This window comes from Salmo trutta, chromosome 27, assembly GCF_901001165.1.
Source record: "Salmo trutta chromosome 27, fSalTru1.1, whole genome shotgun sequence".
NCBI lineage: Eukaryota > Metazoa > Chordata > Actinopteri > Salmoniformes > Salmonidae > Salmo > Salmo trutta.
Window position 1 is genome coordinate 35791441 of NC_042983.1, and position 14984 is coordinate 35806424.

Consider the following 14984-nt stretch of genomic DNA (forward strand, 5'->3'; position numbering starts at 1 on the left):
CTTTCATCCCACGGAATAAAAAAAATATCCTATTTTTAAATGTTACAATCTCTGTAGAAATGTTTTATAAATATATAAATATATACAAATAAAATGTAATGCAAGTTATTCTTTCTTTAAGTGCAGGCCATATCTTTGCGAGCAACTTGTATGACATTAATCATACATAGATTTCTATACACTCAACAAAGCATTCCGAACACAAATTAGTGAACATCCTCAATTCCTATATTTTAGCCATTTAACTTGCCTCATATTGTATGTTGGATTTTCAATATGACACATGTATGTATTTCATGTTCCTGTATATTAAGAGCAGTCACTGCAGATCAACAAATCTTGACCAGCAGATTTTACTGGCTGTTTATGTCTAATATCTCACAATTCACAAAAACCTGTAACCAACACATACAATTATGAACTGTTCTTGTTCAAATGATGTCATAAAAAAGTAACATGAACATGGTTTGGTTTCTCTCTCTCTCTCTCTCTCTCTCTCTCTCTCTCTCTCTCTCTCTCTCTCTCTCTCTCACACACTTTCAATAGGAATGTCTGCTATAAGCAGACTTCCCACCCTTGAAGAGTTCTCAGAATGCTGGGGACATCAGTAATTCCACTGTCTATAATTATACATAGAATCTCCATTTCAATTGTAAATGAACCAGTCACATTTGGATGCAATGTTTTCATCTTATGTTTGCATTACATTTGAACTTTTACCATGCTTCTCCCATGAATAAAACTGTGCTACTATGTCTTCCAATTCTCTATGAGGATTAATTATTTGGCCTTGGCTCAGAGGATCTGGTATTCTGTCAAAGGTAGGGAGCCTCGTTCTCAGTGACTGTATGATGAACCAAAATTGATCCGTTTCATGTCAGTAAAGGCTGTTTCCACTTTTACCCAGAAGGACCTGCAGGGGAAACAAGGAAAACACATTAATGTGAGCATTCTGATAGGAAGAGGGAAATGCAATTGAACTTGCATAACAGCAGTAGCATGGGAATGAACAGATTAAAAAAGAACATGACCACAATTCAAATAAAAGGACGGGGATGTTTTTTTGGTCAGAACATTATTGCACAATTTCTTTCAGTGCATTCAAGGTTACATTAAACGTATTTGTTCATAAAATCACAAGGATTGTGAACAAAATAGTACATTGTGAATTCTCTTATGTTTTCGATGTGCATGCAGCTACACCATAATAGCCAACATCAATAATCCAGTATGTGGTTGGAACCTTACACTTTCTAACTCACAGATAGATGTTGGTCAACTTGAATGCCTTGTACTTTGACTAAATATCTTTATCTAATCATCAAATTCAAATGGATTACTTCAATGGTGATTACACATTATAGTAAAATGTTGATACTGTCCCTTTCTTTACAGTTTCTGGGTGACATAACATCTTCTGCATTTTAAGTGTCAGACAGAGGAACTGTGTGTGTTTCGTACATTCTTCATAGTCTCTTGACCAATTCTTCCACTTGACAAATTCTTGAGTGTAGAGCTGTACAGCTGTATCACCATTTGAAAAACAAACAAGTCCCAATTGCAATATTGTTTATCTTAAAAAAGGAGATGCAGCTGATGTCTCTCCTTTTAATAGTCTCCAAAGGAGAATAATAATCTGATGTCTCTCCTTTTAGTCACCAAAGGAGCATAATAATCTGATGTCTCTCCTTTTAGTCTCCAAAGGAGCATAATAATCTGATGTCTCTCCTTTTAATAGTCTCTAAACGAGCATAATAATCTGATGTCTCTCCTTTTAGTCTCCAAAGGAGCATAATAATCTGATGTCTCTCCTTTTAGTCACCAAAGGAGCATAATAATCTGATGTCTCTCCTTTTAATAGTCTCCAAAGGAGCATAATAATCTGATGTCTCTCCTTTTAGTCTCCAAAGGAGCATAATAATCTGATGTCTCTCCTTTTAGTCACCAAAGGAGCATAATAATCTGATGTCTCTCCTTTTAATAGTCTCCAAAGGAGCATAATAATCTGATGTCTCTCCTTTTAATAGTCTCCAAAGGAGCATAATAATCTGATGTCTCTCCTTTTAATAGTCTCAAAAGGAGCATAATAATCTGATGTCTCTCCTTTTAGTCTCCAAAGAAGCATAATAATCTGATGTCTCTCATTTTAGTCTCCAAAGGAGCATAATAATCTGATGTCTCTCCTTTTAATAGTCTCAAAAGGAGCATAATAATCTGATGTCTCTCCTTTTAGTCTCCAAAGAAGCATAATAATCTGATGTCTCTCATTTTAGTCTCCAAAGGAGCATAATAATCTGATGTCTCTCCTTTTAATAGTCTCCAAAGGAGCATAATATTTTAAGATTAACATTGCTTCACAACATTCTCAAACACACCCTCTCTCTCTCTCTCTCTCTCTCTCTCTCTCTCTCTCCTAATATGTATGAGATGTATTATTAGCACTCTGATGTTTTGATAATGTACTGTAGGTGAGCACTATTTTGATATCTCCATTATAGATGGAACGCCTCTGGAACAAAACTGTCTTGCCATATTTCACTTTCCATTTTGTTTAATGTCTTTTCACTTTATTTCAATTTAGGAAGCATGTATCCAATTGAAATGAAAGACCTAACCAAGTGATACATGTTGAGTATATCAACAATTGTGTCTGGAACTGTAGTACGATATGGAAGTGTATGATAGCTAATTGTATGATAGCTAATTGTATGATAGCTAATTGTTCATTGGAACAACTGTAATTGTGTCACATTTATGCATATTCCTCTTTGCCAGGTCGGCAAGCGATGATGTCACGCAGAATTTTTAACCATCAGCTCAATGGATGTTAGAGTTTTGCACAATAAGTTTTACACCAGCATTCTAAATGTCCAGAATAGTTTCCCACCCACAGGCACATGCAGAACATGTACTGTAGCTGGGTGGGTGGGATTCATCATTGCGATAGATATCTCTATATATAGTTCTGCTGTGGGCACACTGGTGGAAGTCTTTTCTGATCACCCTACAATGCCCATTTCCTTTTAGTGCATTTATGTATTTCAAGGGAATTGTTCTTAATTTGTTAGTATTCAATATGACATACATAGAGCTGTACTACTTGATGAAGGTTAACACATTTATTTTATTTCTCCAGAATAAAATGTTTTTTTACTAATCTCATCCACAATGCGACCGGGCGAAGCAAGCCTGCAGGGCATAAGCTGATATCGCTACATCCTTCATGGCATTCCTCATGTTTGTTACATTTTTTTCATGTTTCTGTTTATTTAAAATGCTTGAATAAGCACCAATCCCTATCTAAATGTTGAATGCGGGTTAGTAAGCTTGTCCATGAGAGCAAAGACATCATGCATTGAATCTCAGCAGCGTTCACATCCCACTTTATGTCTTTGTTCACACAGACTCACACACATTTTACACACACATCGCTTTCCCATGTCTACTTTAGAGCATTGTCAACATTTGTGTTGGTACAAAGGCAGTATGAAATAGTGTTATCAGCACAGTAATAGCCTAATCCTGCTCATTAGAAGGCTTGCTAGTAGGAGGTGCTACTATTTCCATCCACCTCCAGGGTATGCCTAATTTGTTCCCTTCCAAAGCACTGAAATGCTTTGTGCTTTCAAACCCTTTTGATCATTCCTTTCTGAATGACATGATAACATAATAAAGCACCACACACGGCCACCACTGTTTAATTACAGTTCTATAAATGTATGGTAAATTAAGATTAAAATACCAACATATGTTGAATGGTAATACATCTATCTAAGATTTAACCTCAAAACATCTGAGGTTAAACACTTTTGAATAGTGTCTGTTCAGTCCACCATGGGAGATTTGACATGGTTTGTCTTCACAAGCTAAACTCAATGTGACTATATTTATTTGATCTTCATATAACCTAAGCCACCAGTAGATGTTGCTCTAGATTCAGTAGTGTGACACCCTCCCCATCTCAAAAGGTGAAGTATGGCAGTGAAGCAATATCAGGTGACAAGAGATACTATATGCCATCATTGTATTACTGTCTCAGCCCTATACACAGAGGTGTACTGTAGAATATTTGGGTCAGCGGTCGGATTTGAGGCAAGCTTGATTTGTTGTTTAACCCAGAGCATAAATGAATGACATGTTCTAACACAGCTTCTTGTTTCTAAAAAAATCCCTTAAAAAGAATGATACAATGTTATTTCCCATCTCTCAAACCAATCCTGCCAAACCCTTACACTAGCAGGACAGTTGTTAGATGCCACTCACTCACCTCACCGTTCATTCTCTCCTTGTGCTTTTCTGAGCTCATGGCCAAGTCTTCTAGCTCTTTTTTCCCCTCATCGTTTAGATAATCCACGTTTGACTAGAGTAGAAAGTGCTCATGAAATAGAAAACACTATAAATTATTTAGAAATATTTAAATTAAGGGTGATTAACATCAAACCGTTGTGGTGGTTGATTTTCGAAGGATGGTTTTCTGTGGTTTCAGGGAAGGGTTAGAATGAGGCACACAAGGCAGTTTTGTAGGAGGGAAACTATGGCTGACACTGAGGCCGCCATTTTCTAACATGAGCTGGGATGGTGGTGAGGAGGAGGAACACTGATGGACAGGGCTCATGTCATCAGTAAATTCTGCCTGTAAGTGCATATCTGTGTTGTCAACGTCATATTGCAGGTCACAGTCAGGGCAGTACCCGTGATACTGGACCTTTTCACTGAATCGGACCCTCTCCCGGGTTGCCTGGGGGCATTTGGTCTTTTCATGCCGAAGCAAAGGCATAGGCATAAGTCCTCTCTCTTCCTTTGTACTATTAGAGATGCAGTATGATAAGTCTCTGTTTGGCTTCCCTGGGAAAACACCATTACGCATAAGAGTCCCGTTAGCCTTGGCTAGTAGGCTCCCTGATAGTGGGTTCTTGTTGTGCTCCTCTGCTTTGATAGGTGTCAGCCTGGGAGGGGGCAGCGGAGGGTGGGGCTTCTTCATCACGGTCAGGATGGCGTGGCTGACAGACGGGGGCCTAAAGATGGCGATCTTGATCTTGTCAATGCTGGAGGCTGTGGTGGTGGTGGTGGTGCTGCTAGAGCTGCTGTTCAGGGTGTCTGTCTTGGAACTGTCTGTCATTTCCTCCTCCAGCTGTAGGTCACACGTGAGGGAGTCGATCTCATGCACAACCTGCACCAGGAGAAAAGGAAAAGGAGGACAGTACATATTTAGTTTGACAGACATTGAAATATAACAGACTAATAGAGTAGAAAATACAGCAGCAGCCAAAATGTTACTGTATGAAGCACTTGTTGTTGTCCAACCTGGTTAGTAAATAGTTAGGCAGGGGGAGGGGGCTTCTACTAGGCTAACATATGGAATTGTTTTAAGATGATCATACCAAGGATCATTTAGCTATTTGATTTTGAGTTTTAGGAACCCTTTAGGTATATAATTAAAAAATATATATATACTCTATATAAAAAAAATATTTGATGAAATATTGAATTTGGCCTTACTGCTATTAGCCCATAGAAACACATTGAATAACAGATTCATACATAGTCCAAAAAATGTATACAAAGGAATTTTGTTTTAAAGTGTCTGTCCTATAGCTGAGAGATATAAGAAAGATACAGAAATTATTTGTATTTTTTTTACCCATATTTACCCCCTTTTTCTTTTGCACTGAACTACTTCCATATAGATATACACTACATGACCAACAGTATGTGGACACCTGCTCGTCTAACATCTCATTCCAAAATCATGGGCATTAATATGGAGTTGGTCCCCCCTTTGCTATAACAGCCTCCATTCTTCTGGGAAGGTTTTCCACTAGATGTTGGATCATTGCTGCAGGGACTTGCTTCCTTTCAGCCACAAGAGTATCACTGAGGTTGGGCACTGATGTTGGGCGATTAGGCTTGGCTCACAGTTGGCGTTCCAATCCATCACAAAGGTGTTCGAAGGGGTTGAGGTCAGGGCTCTGTGCAGGCCAGTCAAGTTCTTCCACACCGATCTCGACAAACTATTTCTGAATGGACCTCGCTTTGTGCACGGGGGCATTGTCATGCTGAAACAGGAAAGAGCCTTCCCCAAACTGATGCCATAAAGATGGAAGCACAGACTCGTCTAGAATGTCATTGTAGGCTGTAGCGTTAAGATTTCCCTTCACTGGAACTAAGGGGCCTAGCCCGAACCATAAAAAACAGCCCCAGATAATTATTCCTCCTCTACCAAACTTTACAGTTGGCACTATACATTGGGGCAGGAAGCGTTCTCCTGGCATCTGCCAAACCCAGATTCGTCTGTCGGACTGTCAGATGGTGAAGCGTGATTCTTCACTGCAGAGAGCGCGTTTCCACTGAGTCCAATGGCGGCGAGCTTTACACCACTCCAGCCGACGCAGGCATTGCGCATGCTGATCTTAGATTTGTGTGCGGCTGCTCTACCATGGAATCCCACTTAATGAAGCTCCCGACGAACAGATGATGTTGCTTTCAGAGGCAATTTGGAACTCGGTAGTGAGTGTTACAACTGAGGACTGACTATTTTTACGCATTATGCGCTTTAACACTCGGCGATCATGTTCTGTGGGCTTGTGTGGCCTACCACTTCGCAGCTGAGCCTTTGTTGCTCCTAGACGTTTCCACTTCACAATAACAGCACTTACAGTTGACCGGGGCTGCTATAGCAGGGCAGAAATTTGACGAACTGACTTATTGTAAAGGTGGCATCCTAAGGCGGTGCCACGTTAAAAGTAATTGAGCTCTTCAGTATGGTCATTCTACTGCCAATGTTTGTCTATGGAGATTGCATGGCGGTGCCCTCAATTTTGTACACCTGTCAGCAAAACAACCGACGTGTATGTGTTCGTGAGAGTCTCACCTTTTCATAGAGGCATATTCATATGTAGCCAAACAGTTTGGACGCTACTACAGACGTTTTCGTGAGAAGACCAATTTTTGGGATGTCTCATGGTCTGACAAACATCGCTGTAGCTCGGCCACCTTCCACCGCAGATGCGGAAGGCCGTCATTGGTGGATGCAGTAGAATGAGACATAGACATCGACTCTAGGGCGTTATAAAGGCCCACTGCAGTCAAAAACTTGTTTTACAGTGCCTTCAGAAAGTATTCACACATTTTCCACATTTTGTTGTGTTGAATTTAAAATTGATTAAATTGAGATTTTGTGTCACTGGCCTACACACAATACCCCATAATGTACAAGTGGAACTTTGTTTTTAGACATTTTTACAAAGCTGACATATTTTGAGTCAATAAGTATTCAACCCCTTTGTTATAATAAGTTCAGGAGTAAACATTTGCTTAACAAGTCACATAATAAGTTACATGGACTCACTCTGTGTGCAATTGTAGTGTTTAACATGATTTTTGAATGACTACCTCATCTCTGTACCCCACACATACAATTATAAGGTCCCTCAGTCTTGCAGTGAATTTCCAACACAGATCCAATCACAAAGACCAGGGAGATTTTCCCAATGCCTCGCAAAGAAGGGTGCATATTGGTAGATGGGTAAAAATCTTAAAGCAGACATTGAATATCCCTTTGAACATGGTGAAGTTATTAATTACACTTTGGATGGTTCATCAATACCCACAGTCACTACAAAGAAACAGGCGTCCTTCCTTACTCAGCATGCGGAGAGGAAGGAAACCGCTCAGAGATTTCACCATGAGGCCAAAGGTGACTTTAAAACAGTTACAGAGTTTAATGGCTGTGATAGGAGACTGAGGATGGATCAACAGCTTAGTATTCACTTTACAATACTAACCGAAATGACAGAGTGAAAAGAAGGAAGCCTCTACAGAAAGAAAGTATTTCAAAACATGCACCCTGTTTGCAATAAGGCACTAAAGTAATACTGCAAAAAATGTGGCAAAGAAATGTACTTTATGTCCTGAATACAAAGCGTTATGTTTTGGGCAAATCCAACATAACACATCACTGAGTACCACTCTTCATATTTTCAAGCATGGTGGTGGCTGCATCATGTTATGGGTATGCTTGCCATCGGCAAGGACCAGGGAGTTGTTTTTTAGGATAAAAAGAAACAGAATAGAGCTAAGCACAGGTAAAATCCTAGAGGAAAACCTGGTTCAGTCTGCCTTCCAATAGACACTGGGAGACAAATTCAAGGCCAAAAAACACAAGGCCAAATATACAATGGAGTTGCTTACCAAGACGACATTGAATGTTCCTGAGTGGCCTACTTACAGTTTTGACTGAAATCATCTTGAAAATCTATGGCAAGACTTGAAAATGGCTGTTTAGCAATGAGCAACAACCAACTTGAAAGAGCTTGAAAAACAAAAGTACTAATATTGTGCAATCTAGGTGTGCAAAGCTCTTAAAAACATACCCAGAAGGACTCCCAGCTGTAATCGCTGGCAATGGTGATTATAACATGTATACTTACAGTTAAAGGTTTGGACACACCTACTCATTCCAGGGTTTTTCTTTATTTTTACTATTTTCTACACTGTAGAATAATAGTGAAGACATCAAAACTATGAAATAACACATGGAATCATGTAGTAACATAAAAAGTGTTAAACAAATTTAAAAAAAATTATATTTGAGATTCTTCAAAGTTGCCAACCTTTGCCTTGAGGACAGCTTTGCACACTCTTGGCATTCTCTCAACCAGCTTCATGAGGTAGTCACCGGGAATGCATTTAAATTAACAGGTGTGCTTTGTTAAGTTCATTTGTGGAATTTCTTTCTTTCTTAATGAGCCAATCAGTTGTGTTGTGACAAGGTAGAGGTGATATACAGAAGATAGCCCTATTTGGTAAAAGACCAAGTCCATATTATGGCAAGAATAGCTGAAATAAGCAAAGAGAAATGACAGTCCATCATTACCTTAAGACATGAAGTTCAGTCAATCTGAAAAATGTCAAGAACTTTGAAAGTTTATTCACATGCAGTCGCAAAAACCATCAAGCGCTGTGATGAAGCTGGCTCTCATGAGGACCACCACAGGAAAGGAAAACCCAGAATTACCTCTGCTGCAGAGGATAAGTTCATTAGAGTTACCAGCCTCAGATTGCAGCCCAAATAAATGCTTCACAGAGCTCAAGTAACGGACACATCTCAACATCAACTGTTCAGAGGAGACTGAGTTAATCAGGCCTTCATGGTCAAATTGCTGCAAAGAAACCATTACTAAAGGGCACCAATAAGAAGAAGAGACATGCTTGGGCCAAGAAACATGAGCAATGGACATTAGACCGGTGGAAATCTGTCCTTTGGTCTGATGCGTCCAAATTTGAAATTTTTGGTTCCAACCAGCGTGTCTTTGTGAGACGCAGAGTAGGTGAACGGATGATCTCCGCATGTGTGGTTCCCACCATGAAGCGTGGGGGAGGAGGTGTTATGGGGAGGGGGTGCTTTGCTGGTGACACTGTCTGTGATTTATTTAGAATTCAAGACACACTTAACCAGCATGGCATCCACAGCATTCTGCAGCGATACGCCATCTCATCTGGTTTGCGTGTGGTGGGACTATCATTTGTTTTTCAACAGGACAATGAACCAAAACACACCTCCAGGCTGTGTAAGCGTTATTTGACCAAGAAAGAGAGTGATGGAGTGCTACATCAGATTATCTGGCCTCCACACTTACCCGACCTCAACCCAGTTGAGATGGTTTGGGATGAGTTGGACCGCAGAGTGAAGGAAAAGTAGCCAATGAGTGCTCAGCATATGTGAGAACTCCTTCAAGACTGTTGGAAAAGCATTCCTCATGAAGCTGGTTGAGAGAATACCAAGAGTGTGCAAAGCTGTCGTCAAGAAAAGCGTTGAAGAATCTAAAATCTAAAATATATTTTGATATGTTTAACACTTTTTTGGTTACTACATGATTCCATATGTGTTATTTCATCATTTTGATGTCTTCGCTATTATTCTACAATGTAAAAAATAAAGAAAAACCTTTGAAAGAGTAGGTGTGTCCAAACTTTTGACTGGTACTGTATGTAAATTAGATATTTCTGTATTTCATTTTCAATAAATTTGCAAAAATGTCTAAAAACATGTTTTCACTTTGTCGTTATAGGGTTTTTGGGGTAGATGGGTGAGAAAAAAACTTTCTGAAGGCACTGTATATAACGTATATTCCCACACTATGCGGTTGGAATAATATTGTGAAATTGTGAAAATGATGATAATGTCCTTATAGTGTAAGAGCTGTTTGAAAAGTCTGCCTGAAATTTCAGCCTGTTTTGGTGGGATGGAGTTTTGGCCTGCCTGGTGACATCACCAGGTGGTTAATTAGTTAATAGACCAATAAGAGAGTTTCAAGCCTCTTCCAATAACAGCTAGTCTTGCGTTTCCCCTCCCCACTCAGACCACTCGCAGACAGTCCTAGCAACATTTTTGCTTGAGAAATTACTCATTGCTGAGAAGCTATTTTTGCTTCTTTTTGACCATTTTAGTTGAAAACAATCACAGTAAGGTGCTTAATTGTTACCAGAAATGATTTGATATGGAAATAAAAACTGCTTAATTTGGCCTTTAAACTAATGAATTATTATAATAACTTTGTAGACATTATGGTCCTCTCAAGCCAGATTCGCATGCAACACAACAATATTACACAGTATTCTCTGATTAATTGCAGGTCATATTTGATTAATTAATTTGCTAGACGTATTTGTAAGGTAAGGGCAAACTAGAAACTACCCATAATAGTCCAATGAAAAGAACACACACCAAACTGTATGAAGACTCTTAATCAAAAGCAAGACCCTCTGGCAATACTAACTTGATAACATACATGATCAGTTTATATAAGAATGAATTCTGTGAGTATGCTCTTGCACGTGGTGGACATATTAAGATGAAATTGAAATGGTTGAAAGCACATACTTGGCCCCTCCATACATTCATGGTTGAGGTGATAATAATATACCTACAGGACAAGCAGTGAAAATTGCAAAGACATTTCTTTGTAGCAAATGACTACATCTTCCCTTAGGCATGTTTACTAGTTTTGAGTAGAAATAAACCTTGATTACTCTATGTGTATGTGCATATAGAAAAATACACAATATTCAACACTATTATGGAGATAGTCTGAAATTACTTGTTATTTTGTAATCTATTACTGACACAATACCTACTAATTAAGACCTATGAGATAGACCCTAAGATATAAGTTGCCTATCATTTCACATTTCAGTAGTAGCCAATACTTTGCCAAACCAATTCTGAGAACAGTATCCAGATAGTATACCATTTTAAAAGTCATTATATTTTTAAGTAAATGACGCTAGTGAAGTAATATCAGCATATTCACATTTAATGGAATATAAAACTGAGGTTGGGTTAAAAGATCATGTAGAGTGAAATCTCCATGCAGTCTTAAATGGATCGTTTAGTAGGACACAAAAGAGAGTCACAGTATCCATTGCAACATGCTTAGGGGCATGATAGTTCTCTCTGTGCCAAGCATCTGGGTTCAGCTCCCCTTAAACATAGGCTTCAATCCAATAATTCAAGTGTGTGAGTTGCACTAGATAAATACTGCATCTAAATGGGATTTACTGAAACATTGGCTTTGACAATGAACTGACAATCCCCGAGGTGGGTTGTTTTAGTAGCGCTGTTAGATTAACAGATAGTGTACACTCTCCTAAATAGAATATTGATTTGTATTTTTTACTTCTTATTTAACCTTTATTTAACTAGGCAAGTCAGTTAAGAAACAAAATCGTATTTACAATGACGGCCTAGGAACAGTGGGTTAACTGCCTTGTTCTGGGGCAGAAGAACAGATGTTTACCTTGTCAGCTCGGGGATTCGATCTAGCAACCCTTGGGTTAGATCAACGCTCTAACCACTAGGCTACCTTCCGCACCAGATTGATGTTTCTATAACATTGTGTTTATTTCAAATACTTGTTGAAAATGTTGAAAGAGTAGCACTATGTCAGAGGAAATGTGTGTCTTGTATCCATCCATTACATCCATCAATGAAGAAGAACAGTGTAGGTTTCATCTAAAGTGACAACCTGTCGTGAAAGGGCGGGGATTTCAGCACCAGCAGGCCGGACAGTTCCTTCCGTACAAACATCTAGGTAGGCTACATCCACCCGTCAAAGCAGGTTAGATTGCGTGTCATTATAGGGACGATGGAAGACCACAGAAACAGAAAACAGAAGATCAACAGAAAACAAATATAGTATGAGTTAAATTAATGAACACACTAAAATTGATATTCCCAACAATTGTATATCACTTAGACACAATGACAGCGCTGACACAATCCTGATACTGTAACAAGGTGCCTATCGAGAAGAGAGCTGCTGTATAATTTGACAGGAGACAATTATCATAAAAACAGTAGGCTAGACTGCATTTAGATGATGAAATGCAATGCAAAACCATACCGGTGAACTACACGTGATCAATCATGATACATGTTTGCACTTAAATGATCAAAGCCCAGTGTACGCACTAAGGCGCAGCTGCTTTGTCATCCTTCGCACATACTACGTGTCCTATGTCTTTCATGTTCACTGATAAGATATTTGGTCACATACGAAAGGGCAATGCATAGGCCATGGACTTAATTATATCTGAGCCTTCAGATGTTTATTATAGAACAATCGTTTTCCCAATCAGCAAAAAATCTATACCCTAAACATACCTGCGTTAAATCATAACAATGTTCATCTCAAATAAAAAACAAAACATAAGCCAGACATATTCCACTTACCTCTTTGAGTTCCTTGGCTACATCCCTCAAGTCTCCCAGTATGGTCTCCAAATCCTTCACGATAGTCTTGATCTGCTTTTTGACTTTAACTTTGGAGACTACTCCTTCGGCAGATTCTACATTTGATGTCCCTGACATTCTTCGTTGGCACAATGTATTTTTAAGGATCACAAGTAAATCCTTCCGCTGCCGTCAGACCACTTTGCCTATGCATTTTAATGTTCTGTTTTCTTCACTTTCCTCCCATACAGACTAAATCACGCAATAATGTAGCGAAGCGTGGTGACAGCGTCCCGGCCAGCACGCCTGCGCAATAGAGCATAGCAAAAATAATATTATCTTAAAAATATTGAACAAAATAATGTTGCTGGAGAGGTGTTTCTAGACAGTCGCTCGTGATCATTCCGCCGTTACCTTTCAACATTTCTGTCAAAAAAAAAAAAAAATGCTGATATGTCACATTTCCTTGTGGCAAGATGCCTAGTCAGATATCCGGTCCATAATTTTAATCAGACTGAAATAATAAGAGAATGAAAAGGAACATGGTACATAGTACACATCAATCCAATCCAAGTCCAATATTCTAACATAATGGTCCATAGGCTGCGCCAGACATCTCCATTGAATGGATTGTCTCTCAAAAATACATGTATATTCTATAGGCTACATACGACAGGCATAGTATATTCATAAACTGCAGTTACTATACTGAATAAATGACAAGTGATAATAATCCCTTCTTCACATTGCATCTACATCGAAGCCTCCGTGGTGTCTGATAGCCTGCCCATACACCAGGGGAGAGAATGGTCTTTGCACGGCTGCGCGTGTCATGACACGCGCGCCGCAGAAGCAGGTCACCTAAGGCTGCTCTTCATGTTTTGATTTGGAAAGTGATACATTCGTGTTACTCACCATTATTTCCATAGTGTTATGGTTTAAAACAATGTTTCCGAACCGGTACACGTGACATTACCCTCAGCCAACACTTTCACATAGGCTATGTCATCTATTCCAACACTAGCACACCTGATTCAAGTAGTCAACTACGGTTGGATCAGGTGTACTAGATAAATAGCCTTTAGATCACATTTGTCGAACGGCTGCGGTTCCCGATGACACGTTCCTGGGTTAAAGCATGGCTGCATTGAAGCAGTTTGGGAAAGTTTTGCACATTTCTCTTTAGACTTTCTAACTTTGGAACAACATAGATGGCTTTCCAACTCATGATTACATAACATTCATCAAGTTCCTGGAATATTTTCCAATGGGCTTGTTTCTTCTGTTTGGACAACTCATCTTATATTGCCTGCATGTTTATATGAGAACAGCTTTTGACTTCTGCTTTTTTTGGGTGATTATGCCTATAGACAAACTTTAAGACGTAATGAAAGAATATTTCCAACCATACTAATCGGTAATACTGTAGGCTGAATATCATCAGATGGATAGGGTCATTTATTGTTGAAGATCTCATGTCCAAGTTAAGCAATCACATCCATCATCATTGACCTGTGTGTGTCTTGCACACTTCACAAGGCATGGATTGCTTGCCCAGGGTAAGCACTCATTTATAATACTTAGGCCCCACTTGGACATCTAGTTCAATTTTGGAATAAGCGGTGGGGAGCTTCTGTGGTTTGGTCTGTATCCTCAAACCTTGACCCAAAAACATGTCTAGGCTATTTTTGCCATATATGATCAGAGACAGGTGTGATCAATGATTTCATTTGAATAACTTCATATAGGCCCTATGACAAGGTAGGCTATGTGAACAGACTAGAGATATTGGCTTTGTGAAGCTGTGTTTTTTAATTTGAGAATAAAATGAAAGGACATTTAAATGCTCCCACTTCTTTTCATTGATTTTCTCATAATAATGCAAAATGCTGAAGGCATACAATTGCAAGTATGTATCAGTCCAAGTTGAGTCACTCAAACGCCCACTAAATTGTCTTAATCCTTCCTCACACAAACAAAGTGATTTGGCTGGTAGTGCTGCAGTCTTAGTTGTATGTCAAGAATGTATCTAAGATCCCATGATTGAGGAGCCCTTTAAAAAGTGCTCCTCAATGTAATTGTCGAACTATAGCCTAGACTATAGCCTATTAACTCACCTGTATGTCTTATTGGCCAGAGTCAGAGCAGGGTCATCATCACTTATGTTGAGCCTGGTATTAAATTAGGCTACAACCTTCTGAAGATATATTTTGTTTGCTTGGAGAACTCAATGACAATGCCTTGCCATCCA

The 14984-nt window shown here is 39.1% G+C and overlaps 1 protein-coding gene across 2 annotated transcripts; it reads right to left on the bottom strand.

Annotated features, from left to right (window-relative positions):
• Window positions 1-479: 479 nt before the first annotated feature.
• Window positions 480-13615, bottom strand: LOC115164961 (protein Largen-like). Of its 2 annotated transcripts, none has more exons than XM_029717927.1 (3): window positions 12734-13615; window positions 4273-5170; window positions 480-913 (listed from the first exon to the last, which is right to left on the bottom strand). In XM_029717927.1, the coding sequence occupies exons 1-2, from the start codon at window positions 12869-12871 to the stop codon at window positions 4436-4438; spliced, it is 873 nt and encodes a 290-aa protein (XP_029573787.1). In that variant the 5' UTR covers window positions 12872-13615; the 3' UTR covers window positions 480-913; window positions 4273-4435. The 2 variants fall into 2 exon arrangements, with proteins under 2 accessions (XP_029573787.1, XP_029573786.1); XM_029717926.1 differs by having other exon boundaries at window positions 4268-5170.
• Window positions 13616-14984: the final 1369 nt, after the last annotated feature.

Coding starts and splice junctions, on each gene's coding strand:
- LOC115164961 (XM_029717927.1), bottom strand. CDS start 12,871: ATGTCAGGGACATCAAATGTAGAATCTGCCGAAGGAGTAGTCTCCAAA. Junction 5,171..12,733: donor TAGCCAAGGAACTCAAAGAG/GTAAGTGGAATA, acceptor CTCCTGGTGCAG/GTTGTGCATGAGATCGACTC.